Consider the following 23,827-nt stretch of genomic DNA (forward strand, 5'->3'; position numbering starts at 1 on the left):
CCGTGTTCTTAATAAACAATATTGTTCTCATTTTTCTGCCATGGCAGGAAACAAAAAGAATCAGAAAGCTGACTTCACATAAATGACTAAATTGGAATCCACTTAGAGATGTGGAAAGGGAGATACAGAGGGGATTAAAGCCAAACAAAACAAAACAAAACAAAATAACAGCAACAATAACAACAACAACAACAAAAAACCCCAAAGCTAACCTGCATTGATTACAAGTGCAGGAAAAGCTCCACTGCTGCTGCCTCTCACACCCGGCTTGTAACCACTTCCTCCCAGTGTAGACATGTGCCATCAGAGAGCGACTCTCTCACACGAAGGAGGTCATTTGAGGACAACCAGCCATGTCTTAAGACTGAAATTCCCACAGAAAATATTCTCACTGAAACCAATCCTCTCTTGGGTCTTGAAGTGAAAGAAGGACACGAGTTAAGAAAGAATTAGAGGCAGCAGTGCAGACTCCGAATCCTTGGCTTCCTGGGCTCCTGGTAACTCACTAACACAGCTGCAAATACAAGTGCTTTCAATGCTGTTGCCTGAGGTTGTGTTAGAGAAGTGCTTGGAGTTCCCTCATGGTTCAAAGCCAAGAAAGGAAAATTAGTGAATGCTCTTGATGGTTATCACAGTCACAGGACAGTCTGCCCTAACAGATGGCCCACAGGAGAAAGGTTCCTTGTCTTCCTACTTACTGCTCTATAGGGTAGACTAGAATGTTAGTCCATGTGACCTAAAATTCTCAGGTGACTCTTATGGACACACAAATGATATAAATCCACTGCATGTTGAGTTTAGCATATAGATAAGTGGTTTTCAAGTTGTGAGTCGAGACCCCACGTCACATATCAAATATCCTGCATATCAGATATTTACATCACAATTCATAGCAGTAGCAAAATTGTAGTTACAAAGTAGGAATGAAATAATCTTATGGTTGGGGGTCACCGCAACAAGAGGAACTGTATTGAAGGGTCACAGCATTAAGAAGGTTGAGAACCACTGATAGAGATGAACATAAGTCATCTATAGGCTAAGGACTAACACTTCCTTAATTCTGTTTCTTCATTTTAAGCATATTTAGAATGCAAATACCTAGCCTGGAGCTTATTATGTTGTAGACTTTCAAAGATTATAAGCTAGCAAGCCTGTTACTAGATAGGCCACATTATTATTCATGCTTTTTTTTTTTCAACAAAAGTACCTGTTGGAAATAGAGTGAAGCTACAGTTCTTGTGATCTGCTCCTTTTTTTGTGCTGATGTTGGCAGTCCATTCCGATTATATTGTTCCTTCATTTGATGGATTTGTATTGAGGATATCTATGAGGGACAGTTGCTTAGACACTGACCTCTCCATAAAATTAGAATGATGTTCAGAGTATCAAACAGATAGTTCATATGACAGATTTACATGTCTCACAGTTCAATGGTGATAGGAACCATGCAGCCAACAAAACACAATTCTATATACAGTAGTGCCCCTTTCTCTATGGACCCATTATTCATTCATTCATTATCAGGTGAGGATCAATATAACATTCCTTATGGTTTTAAAAACCGTTTATTTTTATTTTTAATTGTGTGTGTGAGAGAGATGGGGGAGGGAGAGGGAGGAGGAGGAGGAGGAGGAGAGAGAGAGAGAGAGAGAGAGAGAGAGAGAGAGAGAGAGACAGAGAACGAGACAGAGAAAGAGACAGAGAAAGAGAAAGAGAAAGAGAAAGAGAAAGAGAAAGAGAAAGAGAAAGAGAAAGAGAAAGAGAAAGAGAAAGAAAGGAAAGGGGAAGGAAAAGGGAAAGGGAAAAAGAGAAAGAGAGTGTACAACAATAAGAATGGAGGCTAGAGGCATCTGCATCCCTGGGCCGGAGTTATGAGCCACCAAACATAGGTGTAGGGAATCAAATTCAGGTCCTCTGAAAGAGTAGCAAGTGCTCATAACTGCTGAACCAATTCTCTAGCCCCATGGCTTTTTATTGTCTGACTTCTGTTACCTATGGTCAACCATAGCTCAGAAACATTAAATGGAAAGTGTACAGATATGAACAAATTCATGTTTTAAACCATTTTTATTATACCATACTGTTATACATACCCTATTTTATTTGGAATTGTTACATTCTTGCTGTGTGAAATTTATAAATCAAATTTTTTTCACAAGTACATATTATGGTATACACACAGTTCTGTTCCTTGGGAACTATCAGACAAACACTGGGCTCTTAGAACTTAATCTCTATAGATAAGAGGAAACTGGTATGAACAAAACCATTTTGGATTTTGTAAAAGGAGTTTAACTATTATGTCTAGTTACAATACATCTTTCCTCGGGCATTTTACAGCTTGAATTCCAAGCCCATTATTCTTATAATCAATGCTTATGATGTACTAGAATATATAGAGTTTTATAGTTTCTATGAATTATAATATTTTGTTATATATTTGGTAACAAGAGTTTTAATTGAAAAATATATTCATAAATCGAAACTAACTCCCTATACTTTGGTTTTAAAATAAACATACTCCAAAACGCAAATATGAGTCTATGTCATAGTATATGACATAGGTATACGTCAAAAGCCTACCATATAATATAAGCTAGCACATACATTCCAATTAAGACATCAATAGCAAATACTTCATGAAACTTTAGCTCTCAGAAAATTTTTCTGGAATTTTCTCAGCTCTCTTGCTTCCTAAGGCTGATTTCATTGTATGTATATACAAGCCTTTTGAGATAGTAACTGATGAAAATTGCTCCAGCCAGCCCTCTTGCACCAAGTTGATCATGACCTAGAGAGCTTTAACTGAAGTTCAGTTGCTTGCACAGAATCACGTGGCTCCATTTCTATGTATAATCAGTCCCAAAGCAGTGGCTTTGAGAATCTGGAGAAGGTCAAAGACAAATTATCTTGAACTTAGTCCTTGTGATTGTGTCAAGATATAAAGGACAGACACCTAACATATTAACTTCATTTTATGGTATATTTGCTAGGCTTACAAACTACTAAATGCTTCATAATTCTTACTCCTTTTAATCTTAAAAGGATACTGAAAGGTAAAAACATATACCCCTATTTTTAGAGTAATAACTTGAAAGGATCTTAAATGAGTCACCTTGAGTCATAAGTAAACTGTAGTGTTCAAACATAGGCCTATATATTCAAACAAAGGCCTGTCTGACTACAAATATAATTTTATTTATTTATCTATCTATCTATCTATCTATCTATCTATCTATCTATCTATCTATCTATTTATTTATATGTATGTATGAACACTCTATTTGCATGTATACCTGCATGACAGTAAAAAGCATCAGACAGAAGAGGGCATCAGATGGCATTGCAGATGGTTGTGAGGCATCACGTGGGTGCTGGGAATTGAACTTAGGACAAGCATCTAGTGCTCTTAATGGCTGAGCCATCTCTCCAGCCCCCCAAATATGAAATTTTAAAAGTAATTTATTTATTTTAGTTTTATGGCTATTGGTGTTTTGCATATATATATGTCTGTGTGAGAGTGTCAGATCTTGGAGTTATAGACAGTTGTGAGCTGTCATGTAGGTGCTGGGAATTGAACTCAGGATTTCTGGAAGAGCAGTCAGTGCTCTTAACCACTGAGCCATCTCTTCAGCCTCCAAATACGAATTTTTAAGATACATACCTAACTACTTTCCAAGAGCCATGACTTCTGGTCTCCTAGTGAGAGTTGAAAATCTTCTACCAAAAGTACCCAACTACCATTTATAAAGTTGTCTATAGATTATTTTAATGAGATGCTTTTAAAAAATTCAATAGTTATCCCCATATAAATAGTCCACAGGAAAATAACAGTCCCACCTAGACTTTCTATTTTTTAAATTGAGTTAAGCAGCAAAGATCAGAAGAACACTGTTAGGTTGGTCCTCAAACCTAAGCGACCAGTAAACAAATTAGAGGAGACTGAGAGTCAGAGAAAGGCAGGCCCTGACAAGAATGTGTGTCAGTCAGTAGGTATAAATTCATGCTGCTTAGACCAAGGAGTACAGATAACAGCTGAGGTTAATATTTCCAGCTCAGTTATAATGAGGAAAAATTCATTTGCAATCAAGTTGGAGGAGAAATAGGTTAGGAACTATGAACACGGATTTATTTGACTTAAGCTAGTTTTAGTCAAACTTTGGAAACTTCAATTCTACAAAATTCTATATTGTTCTATAATTTCAAGGCAAATGTAATTTGAAAATTCAATCAGCGAAATACTAATATACAACAAAGCTGCAAGGTAGTCCAAAAAGGATGACAGAAAGAAACAGAAAGGTCTACACTTGTGTTTGTAGTAAACTGAAACACGTGCCTCTTTGTTTCTTGTATCTCAGAAGTTCTTGGCTCATTTCTATCTTTTCTCTTTTTTTTAAGTTATTTTTTATTAGATATTTTTTCATTTACATTTCAAATGCTATCCCAAAAGTCCTCTATACCCTCCCCCCCCGCCCTGCTCCCCTTCCCACTCACTCCCACTTCTTGGCCCTGTCGTTCCCCTGTACTGGGGCATATAAAGTTTTCAAGTTCAATGGGCCTCTCTTTCCAGTGATGGCTGACTAGGCCATCTTCTGCTACATATGCAGCTAGAGACAAGAGTTCTGGGGGTTCTGATTAGTTCATATTGTTGTTCCTCCTATAGGGTTGCAGACCCCTTCAGCTCTTGGGTACTTTCTCTAGCTCCTACATTGGGGGTCCTGTGTTCCATACTATAGATGACTGTGAGCATCCACTTCTGTTTTTGACAGGCACTGGCATAGCCTCATAGGAGACAGCTATATCAGGGTCCTTTCAGCAAAATCTTGCTGGTGAATGTAATAGTGTCTGTATTTGATGGCTGATTATGGGATGGACACCCAGGTGGGGCAGTCTCTAGATGGTCCATCCTTTTGTCTTAGCTCCAAACTTTGTCTCTGCAACTCCTTCCATGGATATTTTATTCCCTATTCTCTTGGCTCATTTCTTTACTAGTAAATTAAAATATGAAATGGATTTACTTAAACAAAATGAAAAAAGTATCACAGATCACATTCTCATGGCAAGGGACTTCTGTAAGAAGCCTGTGAAGGACAGTCAGCCTGGTGCTTATTACCAGTGATGCTTAGAAAAACAGGACTGGCAGGAACAGACTTTCTGGCTGGGCTTAATAACCACCAAGGAGGGAAATTCTCAACTCTTACCTTAGGCTGATGATCCTTGTATATAATAAATTAGTATATAAATGTTGGAACTAAAAAAAAGTATGGAATTTGTATGTGTTATGATCATTCACAAAATATTTTTGAAAGTTGTCTTAAATTAAGATATTTGTATTTTGATACAATATAAGAAGCTTTCATTCCAGCTTCACATACACTAGATATCTTGGTATGATTATTATTCTCCAATGAAAAGGAATAGAACAGTTTAATAGGGGCATCTTGTACAGAAGTGGCAACAAATTTAATGCTCATTTTAAAAAAAAAGATTTATTTTATATATATGAGTACACTGTCACTCTTTAGCCATATCAGAAGAGGGCATCAGATCCCATTACAGATGGTTGTGAGCCATCATATGGTTGCAGGGAATTGAGCTCAGCACCTCTGGAAGAGCAGTCAGTGTTCTTAACCACTGAGCCATCTCTCCAGCCCCCTGAATGTTCATTTTTAAATATTATATTATTTTAAATTATGAGTATGTATGTGGAGGTTGGCATGTGGATATGTGAGCTCTGTTTCTCATGGAGTCACAAGAGGGCATCAGATGGACTTACAGATGGTTTTAAACTACCCACCATTTGGTACTGGAAACCAGACGAGGGTCTTGTTAAAGAGCAGCACACATTCTCAATAGCTAAGCCATCTCTCACTCTGGCTGTTCATCTCTCCCTTTGGATGCTTAGCTTGAGGAATAAACCTCTTCCTGGATTAAGGATTTGGAGGGACAACTTGGCACCATTCAACCTTATCATGATGACTGATAAAGTCAGAGAGAACCAAGATCTCAGAACAGCAGTTGAAAACAAAAACCATTCTGTACATGGAAACCACAAGTACTGTATATGAAAAGAGAAAAGTGGATATGAATAAAGCTGAATCAACTCCTTGCTATGCTCTGACTCGGAAGGACTCACAAGCAACACAAGACAGGCATACAGCAAAGAGATGCCCACTTTAGTCTCCCACTGGCATCCCTTACTCAAGGGACAAGGAAGGTTACTTCTTTCAAGTGGCTGTGCCATCAATGAGGAAGAATGCTCAGAAATATGTATTGGTTGTCCTTGGCTGTGCAGAAACAGAGCTCAAAGGCACCCAGGACACATAGATTACCCATGGGCTCTGTTCCATGCATCTTTAAGGTCCACAAGTTAAAGTCTTTGTTTTCAAGATGGTGCTAATGGGCAGTGCTGTGGACTTCCAGGAGAAGATGTTTTGAACTCGTAAATCATCAAGTTTGTGCTCCCAATGGGGACTGAAAGACCCTAGCTCCTAACTCTTGCTTCTAGCTCTTCAATGAGCACTTAGCTTCCTGTTACTCCCATCTGGTATCTTCTGACCCCCCAATCACAGGACCAAAACAAGAGGTCCACCGGATCAAGGAGTAGAGACAATAAGAGTAAAGTAAACTTTTTTCTTAATAAATTCATTATTTCAGGAACTTTGTTATAATGACAACTGGCTAACAGAATCTATTATCAGAAATGTCACCAAAATCTGAGGTTTTAAAACCTCAGCTTAGATTCCACCCCTACATCTGTGGGAATGTTCCTTACCATGCAGCTTTAGCTAAGAAACAGAATGTTCTCTCAGACATACAAACTTCTCCTTTATGTTGTTATGATAAGCAGATGACAACACGGAGTGACACACACTGGGTGAGAGAACATTATCTCATCGACTTAAGTTCCTGCCTCATCTGGCTTGTCATGCCTGCTGATGCTTCTTGTGGTCATAATCTGTATAGTCTCAAAGCATAAATAGATGGAAATATATCTCAAATCCAACGAACCAATTTCTCTTTAAGTGATTGCTGTGTGAGATCTATGGAGGAAAAAAAATACACTTAACTAGGAACTGTGAAGACCACTGGAAAAATTAAAATCATCAGCTTTCTTAGGAGTCTAAAAAAGCAGAAAGAAAAAAAAAAGCTGGGTACTATCAACTGGAGCCTCCCACTGTCCCTCTAATAAGTTTGTTAAAGTTCTTCTAAGTCATTAAAGACTTGTGGTAAGTCAGATGCCCTGCTCAGGTAGATTAAATCACTCAGCCTCTCCCATGGCAGAGATTTAAAGATATGCTAATTACTTTAAATAATAACCTAGAGTCCAGAGGGAAAGCACAAAACTCCTTAAGTATTTACTTTCTTAGTCTGTTCTGTGGGAATGAGATGCATTCAGAAGACTTTCTTCTCTCTACCTTTCTCTCTCTCTCTCTCTCTCCCTTTCCCTCTCCCCTTTCTTCCCCCCCCCTTGTGTGTGTGTGTCTGGAGGAAGTAAAAGTATGAGAGAGAAACTAGAGTTTTCTTCACACCGATTAACAAGAGAGGAGGAATTAGTTTTGCATTGAGGTCCAGAATCTCTATAATCTTTAGTTAGAAGGTTGAACTCACTTCTGTAATTTTATTACTCTCTATAAGACTGTGGACTGCTGAGGGGATGCCCTAAGAAAGAAAAGTTCAAAATCCATACTTGCATAATTTTTATAATTGTTGGTGATCAGGAACAGCATGCTCACGTATAGAAAGCACTATAAAGTACATAAAGCTCATGGTGGAGTTAGCTTGGGGAAACCAGGATTCTAACCTGTTTCATTTACAGGCCATACTTAAAATGTTGTCTACTTTATATTCTTCAAAAATATTTTTGAAAGGTAAGGATAGCATAGTAATACTGGCATTTTACTCACTGCATAGAGAGGGCTTTTAGATCTGAGCAGAGAGGAACAGACCTCAAGGGACAGGAGGGCTGAATGTGATCTAGTGGAAAGGATCTAAGAATTTAATTGGAAAATATGAACTTGAGAAATCAAATTGGAGCAAGAAAGTCACATAGTCAAGAGTACAAAGACCAGTTTCATACATCACACAATTAATCATCAAATTAGCGTCCTGCCAGGCTATTACACAGGTCTGTGCTGTAGAATTACATGGAGAGAATCGAAGAAAACACTTGGGCTTACCCATGTTTCTGGAGAGGGCATGGGAAGTAAGTCAGGAGAATGACTTCAAAGATGGAAGAGGAGTGAGAGTGGGTGTTCAGGTAGGTGTTTGATTGAGTTCTGGCATTTTGTATTATATAAAACTTTACATCATTTGGGTAAAAACAAGGTTGGTAGAAATAAGTGGATCAGTCTTTAAGAACCACAGATATATACTAGGATCACTGGCAAATGCATTTCTACCATTAAAGGTAATGCATAGAGACAATCTCTGTGTACTGCATGGAAGCATCACCTGTCAATAAAACACTGATTGGTGAAGGAGCTGAAGCAGGAAATAGGAGGTTGGGGTTCTGAGAGAGAGAGAGAGAGAGAGAGAGAGAGAGACTCAGAGAGAGGGTGGTGCAGGGAGAGATTTGCTCTGAACTCTGAGAAGATAAGTGTGAAACTGAGAAGAGCTAACCAGCCGTGTGGTACTTATAGAAAAGAATAAATGGGTTAATTAAATTATGAGTTAGTCAGGGAACAAGCCCAAGTTTATGGCCTAGGCATTTATACATACATAATTAAGTATCAGAGTCGTTATTTCAGGAACTGGGGCACAGATGAAAAAGCTCACGATTACAGTGATGTGTAAATTAAGTGAGTACCAGATTATATAAGATTTCCCCTTTTCTACAACCTGTGATGCACAGCACACTGAGATACAGGACAGTGTTTCCAGTCTCAGTGTGCTCATGTTTGTGAGGTTGAAAGGTTTAAGAAAAGGTGTTCTAAAATGAAGACCCTTTTTGACAAGCCAAGAAAACAACAGCATGACAGAAGAGGAACACATATTCAGGAATGCACAGGGAAACTAGAAGCAGGGCATATTGAAGGGAAGACTCACACAGGGGGAACAGGATTCTCGACTTGGGTCCTACTATGTTTTCATTAAGGAAAAATAGAATGTCAAGTCTAGGACCTTATCAATCTCAACTCAATAAAAGATTACTCACGTTGATTCAAGCTACACTTAAAATGTCAGTGTCACTGTTTGCAAGCCCTGATGTATTCTTGGCTGTGCACATTTGATCCCAAGAATCCTGAGGGGAATTCTAGGTTCTTTAGCCAACCTTACTCCACTCTTGTGCTTGGTAGAGAAAACTGGGGCTAACTAAGCTGATGTTGATGGCAGAACACATTCGCTCACCACCTTTGTGAACAATGTCAGGAGGTAAGAGCAAGTCCCAGGATGACTGCTGGTGCCACTGAAGCTTAATGGTTGGCGCTAGTGCCTCCTGGAGCAACCCCAATCTTGTTTACCTGAGTGAGTGGTTTCTGGCAAGATCAGGTTGACGCTCTTGCAGAATTTCAAGGATGTTGGGTTGACGCAAAAACGCAACAATTTTGTCATTGTAGGCTGAAAAAAAAAGTAAAAAGAAACCGTAATTTAATTTTTTAAAAAATCTACTGCTACTTCTATGATGATTTAAATTTAGACTTTAAAAAGTATGTTTTTGGCTAATACTCCCTGCACTCCAATCTTCAGTTGGAGCTGATCTGTGACTGATAGTGCCCACAGCTGCCTATGCTTCACTTCATCTACACTGTTATGTGATTATCAGGGTTACATCAGAGCCATGACACGTACTATTATCAACTCCTCTGATGAACCATATTTACTTTCAAATGACAAGATTAGTATACCAACAAAATCAACAATTTTAAATTTACCAAAGTCAATCTTAAAGCCAGGTACAAGTCTATAATCCCAGCAGGTGTGAGACTGAATTCAGCAGGAAGACTGAGTTTGAGGCCAACCTGCGTTATATTGTTAAGACTCTGTCTCAAAAACCAAATCAAACCAAACCAAACCAAACCTACCACCAACAACAAAATTCCCACAGCAGACAACTGCATAGAAATGACAACCATAAGAAACGGCAAGCCATCTTCTGGGTGAATATTAGCTAGCCAGAGAGCTAAAGAGATAACCCAGAGAACTCCCAAAACAATAGTCACCAGTAACAGTGACAGTCACAGTGATAATGATAAACCATTCTATAACTCTATGTGGAAATAAACACCACTTGCAAACAGCTCCATTGCAAATCCATCGTATGAACAATTGCAACAGAAATCAACTATAGGCAAAACATATTTTTAAACAATCTACAGCCTATTTACCATGGCTATAGTAATGTCAAAATTGTTCATTAATATTTATTAGGGGTACCATTATTACCTCTCTGTCAGGAAATGAATCTGTATCTGTAAGATTATTTTGCTTATTTCTATTACTAATAATCAGAAATAGGTGATAAACATAATTCAGAGAACAAGATTAGAGTGTCTGAATTCACAAACAGCAGAGGGCCCAGTAATTCAAAACTTCATGCTGTCCATACATATATATTTTAAAAGTTTTCAAATGCTATTTGCCAAAATATAATTCCAATGTCAACTCCAGGGATTCCTTACATGAACATTTACTGATAGGCGTGTCTGAAGACACTTTTGTAACAGAATTGTTTTTATATTGCATCCAAGATTTGAGATGAGGTACTTCTTAAGCAACATTTTCTATAGTTCTTGAAGGCTATGCATGCGGTATTTATTAACACATTACATATTAATAATGACATTATCAAATGCAGATAGACATCAACCCTAGATTTCTTATCTGGTGGCTGTGAAACTTATTTAGGTCAAGGGCATTACACTAGACTTTATGACAAAGGGATTTTGTTGTTTGTTTCTAGGGTAGACTGCAAATACACCCTCCTACCTCACCCCACCTTACCTGCATCCTCCACCCCCTCTTCCCTGCACCTCTTCCCTGCACCAAAATTTGTGTGGTCAAGTTTCCCACATTTGGGGAAACCACAGGGTAGGCTTATCTGTAGTACAATGCCCATCTTCCTGCTCATGGTATCTCCTCCACCAGGTAAGTATCTTTGTTTTTGAATGAGCATGTTAAAGTAAAATCAAAGAGAAAGCTGCTCTGATTTAAGATGGGAAAGGAAGTCTCTCTGTCTCTCAGTAGTGTGTCCATTCTGCAAGCCTTAGTTGAGACCATGAATATACTTACTGTCATCATTTCAATGACAGTTCAGAATGGTCTTCAGACCTATAAGCTCATGACTATTGATTTCAGCTTACTATTCTGGAGATTGTTGTTGCCTTCTATTTGTTATAAAAGCCTGTAAGAATGTGTCTTGCTTGATTAGTGTATGAAGCTACCATGGATTCACATACCACTTAAATTCTATCTCAGGATGCAGTGTATTCTAATTACATATTTGTTCAAATGCTTAATTTACAATGATTGCATATTATCTCATTAGATTTTTTTTTCCCTTTAACAATCCAATACTTGCTAAGTAGGACTATGGGATTTTATAAGGCAGAAGCTCTCTGGGACTCAAGGACAGGGTTTTGTTATATGTTTCTTAAAGATAATACAGTGGTTTTATGATACAAGGTAAAAAGTGGAAGGCAGGCTGCAGGCACAGATCAGCACAGTTATATATTCTATAAAATAATATGACAATACAGATAAAGATTTGTAGGAAGTGCTACATACATACCCACTGGAACCATGTCCTGGTACTGTGGCCTACTGACCGTATTGAATGTACTGGATGGCCTGGGAAGAACTGGTGGTCCTGCATGCCGAGAGTCTTCTCCTACCTGGGAATACAAGCAACAGTTATGTCTGCACCACGAGCCAGAGGACTTGGCACTGGCACCTCAAACCGAGTTGTTCAAAACACTTATCACAGAAAATGACCAACTGATAAGAACAGGTGCTAGCTGTGGGGCTGACACCAGGTCCTTGAAAGGTCTGTTCTTAAGGGTTGGTGCTGGTGGGGGATGTTGACACAGTCCTGTCCTTGAGAGAAGCTGGGTCAGTGAGTATATGTGGCTCGGTGGTTCAATCTGCTTGTAATTACCAAGGCTGCAGAAGTAAAATAGTAGACTGGTTCATCAGGAATAACTTCTGCACGGACAGAAACCTAACCTGCCATAATTCAATCAACGGGAACAGCTGGGTGATACAATGTGTATCTGGGCTGTGCCAGGATATTCCTTCCTTTATTTAGCTAGGCAGATGAGGGAATTCCCTGCCTCAGCAGAGGTGCTGAGCTGCAGTAAACTTCCTGTGGGGCTGTGTATTAGGACATTATCTCCTCAGAAGCAATTTTACATGCCCATTAGAGGGCCTGGTGCAACAGCTCTTTCTGGTTTGAGCCTCCCACACCAGACAGCTAACAGTAGCAGTTGTGTAAGACCTAAAAAAGGTCACCCCAGCCTGAATTATTTATTGTACCTATTATAGACTTAGAAACCCCTACAAATAGGTATCTACCCATTTGTGGTTTTCCAGGAAACTCTAACATTGCTTTAGCGTCTGTTCTAGCATTTTCTTTTGTTTTCCAGAAGCCCTTTAGACAACTATCATGGCCATGAAAAGTAAGAGGGCAGGAGGTGATATTGGATTTATACATGGGTACTTCTCAAGTGGAGCTTCTGTCTCCTTCTGATGAAATATTTATAGCTATATCATTATATCGCATTAGCAATATATTAACAAATTAAAAATATAACCAATATTACATTTTTTGAGGCACTTTCTAAAGCTCTTCACAGTAGAAGCTGCCTTTCTGTCCTCTCCAGATTGCTTATTCTTCTGGAATGTTCTCATCCAAAGGATAGTTCAAACAGCTCCCTCCTCCATGAAACCTTCCCTTTCCTTCAAGCTGAAGTTAAGTATAGTTCTGTCCTCTGACTTCCCATGGTGCTTGGTATAGATTTCAGATCTAGTTGTTATTATTAACAGGTTTATTGTTTGTTTCCTATGCCCTAATACAGATGAAAACAATAGAAGGAGAGTCTGCATCACTACCTAAATGAGGAATAAAAATACAGCTTTCTGTCTCAGCTACTAAAAAAGGGGTTTCTTTTTTATTATTATTGTAGGTGGTGTTTATGGGTGCCATGGTGTGCATCTGTAGGTCAGAGGGTAAATCTGTGGAGTGACTTCTCTCCTTCTATTCTTTTCTGGGTTCCAGGGGTCAAAGTCAGTTTGTCAACATGTGTAGCCAGGATTTTATACAACCCTCCTCTGCCCCAGCATCCTCATTGGCCCTTTCAAAGTTTATCAAAGATTTTTACCCTTATTTTTATTCCTTTAAAATATAGTTTTAAATTTGCTATCCACTTTAAGAACATGGGAAATAAGTGTTAAATATTTGTATTTGTTATACTCCCAACCACGTGACAGCAGGTATTTGTTGCCACAGCAGAGATACCAACTTGTCTACCAATTGTAGACATTCCTGAACAAAGCTAGGATGGTAACAGATCCATTATATAACCAGAAGTCTTCTCAGCCTGCTTCTAATGAGTTACTGAGGAAAACAGCCAGCCACTCTGGGGAGACCCAGTCATTCTCTATACACCCCAGGCAGGGAACTTTAATATCTCAATCCACCAGTCTATATGATTTCCTGTGTATCAACATTTCCTAGAACAGCCACAGGTCTTCTCAAAGACCTCACTTCTTAAAACCAGACCACAAGACAGTGGTCAATTCCTCCCAGAAATATAGGTCATGTTTCCAGCTATGTCTGTCCACTGCACTCTCAAGTGCTGTACCCTAAAGGGGATTCTCTGAGAACGGCTGGAGAGTACTGTGGCTGCATGCTGTGTTACTCTGGTTCACTGTTCAGCTCCCAGCAATAGAAGAGAGATTTTCGTTAAGTTGCTAATTTACTCGTGGGAGGCCCTGTTCCATATCTGGATACCCCTAGACCATAGAACTCAAAGTTCTGAGCCAGATGTTCTAAAAGTGTAAGTCTAGCTATTAAACTTGTATATGTTTTCCCAGAAACATTGTCCTGACTGAACAGAAGAACCACCTTCAGCTTGTGATGTCACCATAAAGTAAGCAGTTAAAGTGCATTGTCCACGTGATAAAGCCAGGCAGTGTCCTAATTACACTACATATCCACACGAGGTCCAAGGGCGAGAGTTCAGTTGTATTTGATAAGATGAATGCTGTTAGTATACTCCAGTTCACCAGTAATGATTTACAGGACAGCAAGATAAAGATTTATTGGCTACTCATAAAACATAAATATTTTTGTGCATACCTCACCCTGCATTAGACTTATACATCATTTTTATATGAGCTTCTCATGTATATTCTTCTATAAACAGTGAACAACATAATGCATTAAAGCAGAATGAACATTAGTGGGAAATTCTATGAGCGGAATTTTGATGAACTGAATCCAATTATTTATTGCATTCATATTTTTTTCTTATAAGAAAGCCTTCAGAATATGTGACCTACAGTTTGATATTGGAAACATGATATGCATTTAGAAATGTCAGGCAGGAAAAGACTCTTAATTCCATTTGTCTAAGGGAATTTTTAGAAGCCACAGTATGCTCACAAGGCATAAACTTATATTAAGGAGAAGAAAATTCAACCACAAAAGTCCTTTTATGTATTTAAGTTGTTCAAAGAAAAGGGAAACAAGAGATTTTTGTGTGTTTTGGGCTAGGGTATTGGAGAGCCCTCGTGTGGTTACTATGAACCACTGCAAACTGCAAACTGCCAAAGTAGCCTGTAGTGGGGTGTCCCGTCCTACTTAGCCCATCTTCTCTGGACAATCAACACATGCATATATCAGTTCTGCCAAATACATTCTAATTTTAGACGATCCCAGCAGGATCCCACAACTCTATAGATTCACCCACGGATTTAAGAAATTATTCTCTGTAGCTGACAAAACTTTAGCCTACTAAAAACTCATTTGTTTTTTTATTATGAGACTATCCTTGGGTTATTATCTCCTGTAAGCATATTGCATATTACCAATTCTCTCTGAGTTAAATATGACACTTTGTTCTTCAACCTTTTATCATATACCCCCAACTATTAAATTTAAAATTGAGCCTAAGAGGTATTTTCATCAACATTCTAAAACTTTTAAAGCATCTAAATGATAAACTACAAATAAATTAAACCAAAAAAAACCAAACAAAACAAAAACAAAAGCAAAACAAAATGCCCCAAATAAGGAAACAACAAAAAGGCAACCCATTTCACAAAGCACCATATCCCATTTACTATCCATCAACTGTTTAGTCCCTAAAGGGCCAGGACTCACCTCACCCGCGCTGTGGCTGCGTTGCCTCGTCAGGTGTTGTCGATGAACCAATGCACTTGTGGGCCTACTGCTCTGAAGTGGGAGCCGAGGATCAATGAACGTGGTGGTCCGGGAGTTGTGGTCGACAAAAAACGCCTAGGACACAATCCACTGCATTAGCAGAGTAGTCAACACACACTATACACATGTTGCAGCCAACCAAGAATACGGCACAGTCGGGAAATTACCCACTTCTGAGTAATAATCTTGGTTTGGTTTTCCCATAATTTCCAATCCTTGGAATAATTTTTTATATCCATTAAGAAAAGGTAGAATAGAGAAAGGCACACCTAGCCTGGATCTGAAATGAGGGAAGCAGGAAGGAACATTATACTCGGTTTTAGACAATGCTCTAAAAGATAGTCATCTAGATGTGGTCCGAGAAGGATGCCACAGGGTGGACGCTTGGACCTGGGTGTGGCGGCACATGCCTGCAATCCAGCACTCTGACTGTGGGAGCAAAAACATCCTAAGTAGAGGCTACCCTGAGATATGGAGGGAGGTATTGTTTCAAAACAAAACAACAGTCATAGCAATGAGCAAAGGGGGCATTTGGACTCCTTTAACTGCTGCGGCTGGGCTCCTCCCGTACCTGGTTATTAGAAATTTCTAATCATCCGAAATGTCACCATCACACTTCCTTCTTTTCTAACACTGTCAGCCTCTAGACCCTTCCATTTTCCCAGTGTCCCCTGAGCACCACTCATTTTATTAAGTAAGGTAGTTTCTAGTCGTTGGTAACTCTAAATATTTTTTATTCCTTAAGCCTTTTATAAGACTGTTTCTTCTCAGCAGTTTGATGACATCATTACTCTGAAACAAACTTTCTATTGGCTACCCACTATCTCTAAGTCATTCCAAACGTTGGCTAGTTTTCAGGGTTCCTTAAAAAAAGAAAATCAAAGTATCATAAAACAAAGCAGAAAAACTACCGAGGAAGAATGTTTACAGTCCCCTCTCATACTGTGGGATTTCTAAGTTCAAAGACTGAGTAGGCCTTCTCCACCTTAAGAGATGAAGCATTCTTTCTCTCAAGGCAAAACACATGAGTGGCAGTCCTCATGGCCTTGTATTGACAAGCTCTGGCCTCAAATTTCATTCCAGCCTTCACTTTATCTAGGTGTCTTATATACCTGTTCACTATTCCTGACCTTATTCTAACATCATGAAGGAGCAATCATTCTTACAAACAAGCATGTTTAACCCCTGCCTTTACAAAGCAGATATTATCATCAAGTCTCTTTTTTGTATAAATTAACAGCAAGATTTTATTATAAACATAATAATATAAGGAAATGTAATATATAATCATATATATAGTATATAATATTATAATGTATTACTTAAGGGAAAATTCAAAAAGTGCTAAAATAGTATTGCCTAATTATGTAGCACTTTAGGAATGCTCTCAAGAGATGGGTGGCGATTAGAGGCACCATGATGCACTTATAATTACAAGCACAAATGGGTGTCTGCATGTAGGTCAGTGCTGATTTGCATATAGTGTCAGAACCTAATTTGATGTTAACAGGCTTGTTTAAAACCCATTCTCTAAAGAGTTATGTAAATGTCTTGAGGGAAGGCACCTTGTCTTACTCACCCTATCCTCCTCAACAGCTTTTAGGGCTGACCAGGGAGAGAAGAGAGGGACTGAGGAAATACCTAAGGGCTCCAAACAGATTCCCAACAAGAGGACAAGGTGACAGCTTGCTCCCACCTAACTAACCAAGAATTAAAATAACACAAAAATATTTAAAGATGCAGAAAAATTAGAAAGAAATGAAAGGGTTATATGGAACATAAGCTATGAAAAACTAGAGAAGTTAAGAATGTAAACAAGAGAGGAAGTTTTGAAATTCAAATTATAGATACGAATAAACTCCCAGATTAAAAGGAATCAAGATGTTTTGTCTCAGACCCTAGGACAAGGTGCTGAGGTACATATCTTACATACCAAAGCAGACCTGCCCTCTAGGTTCCCCGAGCATCCCTAAGTCCCTACCTGGCATACCCTGCCCCAACTGTGAACGGTCCAGCCCTGGGCTGGGCTGCCCCTCCCCCAGAGTCTCTTCCCTATATAATTCAGACATTTTCCATGTTCTCTCTCTCTCTCTCTCTCTCTCTCCCTCTCTCTCTCCTCTCCTCCTCCTCTCCCTTCACCTTCTTTTCTTTCTCTGTGCACACAACATTTCTTCCTCCCCACCTCCACCCCAATGGTGACTTCCCTGGCCTCCCTCGAGGCCAGTGAACTTGCCTGAGGGCAGCTTCTCAATAATCCTGCATTTAGTATATTCTAATCTGTCTTGAATGCTTGGGAACCTCCAGAAGGACTCCCTGCTATTCAATACTAATGTACTTTTGGAAAAACTGCCACCAATATTTTAAGGCTCCATTTTCTTCTCTATTAAATTATGATATCATACCTATATTGTGACACCATTCCTATTAAATTATGATGTCACACCTATACAAACTAATGAGAAAGTTCATATACATTTTAAAACACAATTTCTATAGCATTTCAAATAAGTATTACTGTTACTGTCATGAATAATAGTTTTCAATTTTAAGCCATTTTTTCTAACCATTACAAAGTTTCTTGCTATGGTCCATGCACAAGGCTGGACAAAGAAGCCACAAGGACCCATAGAGAATCAGTGAAAGCAATTATCCCGGTCTCCTTGTATCTGAGGGTCAAGACTAAGTGGAATACACCACTTGTCAGAGCCTCCTTCCCGGGGACACAGGTGAGTCCTCTTGCTCACCCTCTCCCCTGTTCTCTAAAGTAAGACTGTAACAGCCAACATACTTATAGGACAATGGGAATGGATAAGCAGGAGACAGAAAGAACCAGGGGGCTCTTGCAACCCCAGGAACCTCCTAATAAACTCAGCTCACTCACCTTTGAACTTTGTCGTGTGGATAAATACACCCTCCCAAATAAACTCTGTATAAGTTTTCCTGGTTACAGTGTAGACATGCCAGTCCTAGCTGGTCGCCCTGAAAGCTCCGCTGTCGAGCAAACATGCCTTTCTAAACTCCAAGCTGGAGCCGCCATCTCCACAGAGGGTTTCCATTATTTGATACGTGAAGACATCTGATTATTGGTTACTGTTCACACAGTTGTGCCACAGTTGTAGGTTTCAGTGATACAGTTGGGAACTTAACAAAGGTAGGACCCGACTCCACCTTTCACCTGACTTCATAACCCAATGAGAACCATCTCCTTTTCATAGCTCTTCTATGCTATTTCCTCTGGTTTCTCTCACACCTCATTCCAGTCTGGTTTTAGAAAAGCGCTGAAGTGTGCCCTCAACTGAGGCTGAGAATCACGGCCACTCACAGGGAGTGGCTTTTCCACTGCTGCAAGCTGAAAACACTTGCTTCTGGTTCAGTGGCCCAGTCCACATGACCTGTCCAGTTCTCACTGCGGGAGGCATGGCCATAGGCAGGAAAGGGGTTCTGTGTCAGAGTCAGATGGAAAGTGTATATTGTGTGTACACATGTCCCTCCAGTCTCTAGTACCTGAGAGGTAAGGTCTTGAGAGTCTCTATCAATGCCACAGATCTAGGGCAGTAACAGGAAACAGCGCCCAGGAGCACACCAGCTCTGCTCAGGGTCCTCTGTGTGAACTTGGATTGGTTTCCTTATTATTTTGCTTTTTTAGCTTATTTGTAAAAAGGGTTATAAAAGGGGTGACTCAGGTCACCAGCAAGTTGTTAAAAAAAATGTAGGTGACTTTAAAGTGAAATATGGGTCTGGGTTGCATTTGCAGCATCACCATGAGGAAGCAGACGCTGAGGAGGCATGGAGCTCCAGCGGGAAACGCGGAGGCTGGCTAGCTCCGTCGGTGACGCACATCACTTGGATCGCTTTCCACAGGGAATGCTAACTAGTTCAGATGAGCGATGAAGTTGACCTGGTCCCTTTTTAAAAATGTGGGTCACTTTCACCTCACAACTTTTGAATAGCCTGCAATTACTTCTGAGTATCTAACACCTAACTGTCTGAAACTTCATTTAAAAAGCAATCATCTGAAGAAATAAGTCCTTTTCAAATTAGCTGCTCACAGAGCCCCTTTTAAACAACGTCATTCCCTACCGCTAAGTTTCATTAAGGAAATCCGCTCAAGCTTCACAGTGCTGGGCCAACGAAGAGTAACAGCAGAAAAACTACAAGAAATGCAGATACCCAAACTCAAATCTCATTTGAAAACATCTCCCCTTTCACAGCTTCAGGGCACAGTCAGAGTCAAGAAATATGGGGTGGTTGCAGCCAAGCGGCATTTTAGCGAGGCCAAACAAAATACATTTCTCTCTTTACACAATTCTCGTTTTCTTTAAAAAACAAAACAACAAAACTTCTGTTATTCTAAGCAAAGAAAAAGCCATCAGTATTTATGAAGAAAGACTAACCCCAGGCTCAACAAATGGAAGCTAGAGAAGCTTGAAATTATTTCCAGTTAATATCTGCCAAGCCAGGGAAAACATATGAAAGAACCATGGAGAGAGAAGAAAACAGAGCCGTCTCCCTGAGCCCACCCCTGGGCCCACAGACAACCCCAGCTCCTGTTGTTCGCTTTCTCTCATTTACTAGACCAACACCGCCTGAGACTATAAATGGAATTATCCAAATCAACACATTTTCTATGGAAGAGAGAGGCGTTGCTATAGAGTCTGAAAACAATATATTTTGAAAATCCCAATGCATATCAAGAGGACAATTTAAAAAGAGGAAAAGGGAAGCTCATCTCTCCATGCTTAGATGATTCCTTCAGATTCGAAGAACTTAGATTCTCCTCAGAAACATCCATAACATCCAAGTCTGTTCATTTCCCTCACTCAAAATGACTCAAAATATATAATATATAATATAACAACTTATATTAATTATACAAAATAGCAAGTGTCACTGTAACTGTTTTACAACTGCATTTAATACATTTTGATCATACTTATCTCCTTGTGCATTTTTTGACTTGATATCTTTTGCCACCCAAAAAGTAGGCCAGGGGTCCTTAAAAACAGTGAACTCTCTATACATTCAGAGATTTATTCCGTCTCCTTCTGGACAGCTTGAGTTACACAAAGTTATTTGTGGAAAAACAACTAAAGAGATATGCCACAAAAGCAACAAGTTTGGTTAAATAAATGAAACAAAATAAAAATAAAATAAAGCAACCACCATATATTTTGCAAAGTAGAGCTTATATTCTAAAAGGGTTGTTTTGTTTTCTTTGAATACAAGTGAGAGTTCTACATACTAAATTGTCGTTTATCTGATGAGCTGAATAGAACCTGACCCAGTAAATCATGACCACAGGTTTGATGTAAGATAGAAACCAAGGCCAACCCTGGAGTGGCTGACACAACTCTATAGTTTGGTTGCCTCTGGTCAAACAAGAATCTCCAGCCCTCAGTAACTTCCACCAGGCAAACGTTTATTTTGTTCTCAGATTTTTCCTTCAAAGACAACTGGTGGTCATCACAGTTGGGTGTTTACATCATTCTCATACTAAAACTCCCAAAGTCACTGCTCCCACAGTGACAAAGTTTGGACATAAAAATGGTTTTCAGATCAGCAGGGAGATAATACAGCATATGATTTCTGGAGGGCAAAACAACAAACTATGGGAAAGAATTTTAGCAAAAATTATTATTATTGCTTTATGTTTTTATTTTAAAAACACAAAGTTTAACTTTGAAGTTCCCTGGTTGTCAGAAGCCATCTCGGAAAGGCTAAGGCATGCAAGCAAGTTTTCTGGAGATGGCTCACTGTTTTGCATGGCCTGTGATGGGTGAGCTCTGAGATGCAGGGTCCTCAAGAGATTTCATCCCAGGATTGCTTCTTGCTGCTGATAGCCTTTTTCTGTCACTATTACATAGCCTAATGATTCCTGGGCATCAACCCATCCTATTGGGCAGATTCCTGGCAGAAAAAACATGAACATGTATATACCTCATACAGTAATGCTGTATAGATGAATTGATGATTTCACAATTTCTGATAACAATTTTATAGAATTCTTAAATTGTTACAAATAATCTTAAGCCCTCTACAGAATAAAGCTACAAGTAGAGCTCTGTAAACCTTCATGTTTCACGGGCTAATTACACTGGAACAAATTTGTGTTCAAGGAAAAAACATTCATTCTAGGTCAGGTCCAAGGATGAAGCCACAAGTGGGCACTATGATAAAGAAAGGCCATGTGAAATTGTTGCTTTGAACTTACAAGCTTATAGAATGAAACACTGCTTTGAACTTACTATCAACATCCTTTTGTAACTCCCCTTCTGTGTAATTTTTTATCTAAAAGATAATTTTATAAAGAACTTTTGTCTAAGAAGGTATAAATTGCAAGAGAGAAAAGAAAAAGTGTGGTATTTGGGGCTTAGCCCCATCCAAAACAACCCCAAGTCATTCTCCTGGATAAAGAGTGATCCTTGAGCCAGAGAGAAAAGAGCCCTAGCAATTACACCTTTATTATATTATTTTTTAAAAATTATTCATTTTATTTATATGACTACACTGTAGCTGTCTTTAGACACATCAGAAGAGGTCTTCAGATCCCATTACAGATGGTTGTGAGCCACCTTATGGTTGCTGGTAACTAAACTCAGGACCTCTGGAAGAGCAGTCAGTGCTCTTAATTTCAGCCCAAGCTTGTTTTCCCACCTTAATCTCCTGCTGCTAACAGTAGAAGTTAATTACCAAAAGCCAGTGGCCTTTGGCCTTAGAAAAGCAGAGAGTTAAAGAAATAGAACATTTACCAAAAGTAAGCTACTTTACTCTCCCTCCCTTATCCCCACTCCCCACCCTCCCACTCCCCAGAATTGCCAATGCCACCCATTGCTGCCTGTTTCAGTCAACCTAGATTTGGGTTGGCACTTAGCATTTCAATTTAGGCCCAGTTGAAATAATTTGGGGGAAATATTGTGTGTTAGTTAATTGTGTTTGAGAGTACAAAGCATTCAACATCTGAAACGGAAGCAGAAAAAAGTTTTTGCTAAGTATTAAGCCCATTACATAAAGGAGAAATAAGAAACTCTGCATGCATTTCTCGTTTCTGTTATTTTGCAGCACCCTGTGTTAGCCTTAGCCCTGTGCAGTGGCTCGTTGACTTCATAACACTGACACGAGTAAGTTAAAATCTACCCATTATCTCTTTATTGGAACCAGACACATCTGTCTTGTGTTTTCTCTTTGGATTTTTCTTCCCTATTCCCATTTTCTCACTTTATAACTAATTTTAATTAGCTCAAATACCCTTTACTATGAAAATTTCAATCTATCCCATGTCAGAAGCAGGATACCCTAGACTGAACTCTTGCAGAACTTCGACCAGCGCTGTGATATAAAAGTTTTAAAACATTTTTATTATATTTTATCTAGGTGTGTGTGTGTGTGTAGGTAGGTAGGTAGGCACTTATATGAAGGTTATAGGATAACTTGTAGGAGTTGGGCGTTTCATTCCATCATCTGGATCCTGGGGATTGGACTCATTCATCATGCTTGGCACTAGAAGACACCCATACTTCTGAACCATGCCATCTACCTGCCACATATTCATAATCATCTGAAATAGGGGGATCAGGATTAAATGGCAGTACCTAGAGGAGGCATGTCTGAATCCCTTATTCTGAAGGCCACAATTCAGTGCCATCCTATGCATCTGACCTAAGTTCAAAGCTACTTGCATTTGAAGAATAGTTTTTCAAACCTGATTTAATAACGAAGGTTGATAGGGAACACACAGGTACCAGAGTAAGAAGGCACTGATTCCTAGGAGGAAAAGAGACTCTACAAGGAAAGCCACTAGGATAGAGAAAAGGGGAAAACTTTGAGGTTTCAGGGAGAAGCAAACATTCCAGGCCAGACTGTGCTGCAGTGGCCAAGAACAGCAAACACAACCCAAAACAAAACAAGAACAGACCCTACTGTGAAAGGGCATTACAAGAGCCGTCATGGTAGAGGGAGATGGCAGGTCCTTATGAAGAAACGAACAAGACACTGATGGTAAGTCTACCATGCTCTTTGGGATTCACTGAGCACTCACTGATCAAGTAAGGACTCATTCATGAGTAAAACATTTTCATTTCCATAAAATCCCAAAAGTACCGATCTGTTTACATACATTGTATTGAGATCCCTGCTCTGTCCAGATCTCTACCTGGTTCGTTGGGGAGCAGGACCAGGGTGGCAACATCCATCCTGCTCTGAGATCCACGTGCAATAGCCACCAGTTCATCATGCAGATATCTGTGTACATCCTATCACTGGTGCCCCCAAAGGAAATAACTTCTAAAGGCTTATGAATACACAGACATAATTTTATCTTCTGAAACTTAACAAGTCTAATGTTGAACAGGCTGTGAGCTGTGCCATCTAACCATCAGCACTGCTACACAGATCTCAAACTTCCCAGGATGTGGGGTCTGGGGAGAATATAGATACATCTGTGTT

At 39.4% G+C, this 23,827-nt stretch overlaps 1 protein-coding gene and 1 pseudogene across 5 annotated transcripts in view; both read right to left on the bottom strand.

Moving 5' to 3' along the window:
• Positions 1-23,827, bottom strand: part of Hecw2 (HECT, C2 and WW domain containing E3 ubiquitin protein ligase 2) — a 374,063-nt gene that overhangs the window by 66,963 nt on the left and 283,273 nt on the right. For all 5 annotated transcript variants that reach the window (XM_021160080.2, XM_029476576.1, XM_029476580.1 and 2 more), the window contains 3 exons: positions 15,326-15,460; positions 11,732-11,834; positions 9,465-9,561 (listed from right to left, as the gene is read on the bottom strand). In XM_021160080.2, the coding sequence (XP_021015739.1) occupies positions 9,465-9,561; positions 11,732-11,834; positions 15,326-15,460 (335 nt within the window). The remainder of the gene's footprint in view (positions 1-9,464; positions 9,562-11,731; positions 11,835-15,325; positions 15,461-23,827) is intronic.
• LOC115032478 lies at positions 10,983-11,096 on the bottom strand (annotated as a pseudogene).

Source organism: Mus caroli, chromosome 1 (assembly GCF_900094665.2).
Source record: "Mus caroli chromosome 1, CAROLI_EIJ_v1.1, whole genome shotgun sequence".
Taxonomy (NCBI): Eukaryota; Metazoa; Chordata; class Mammalia; order Rodentia; family Muridae; genus Mus; species Mus caroli.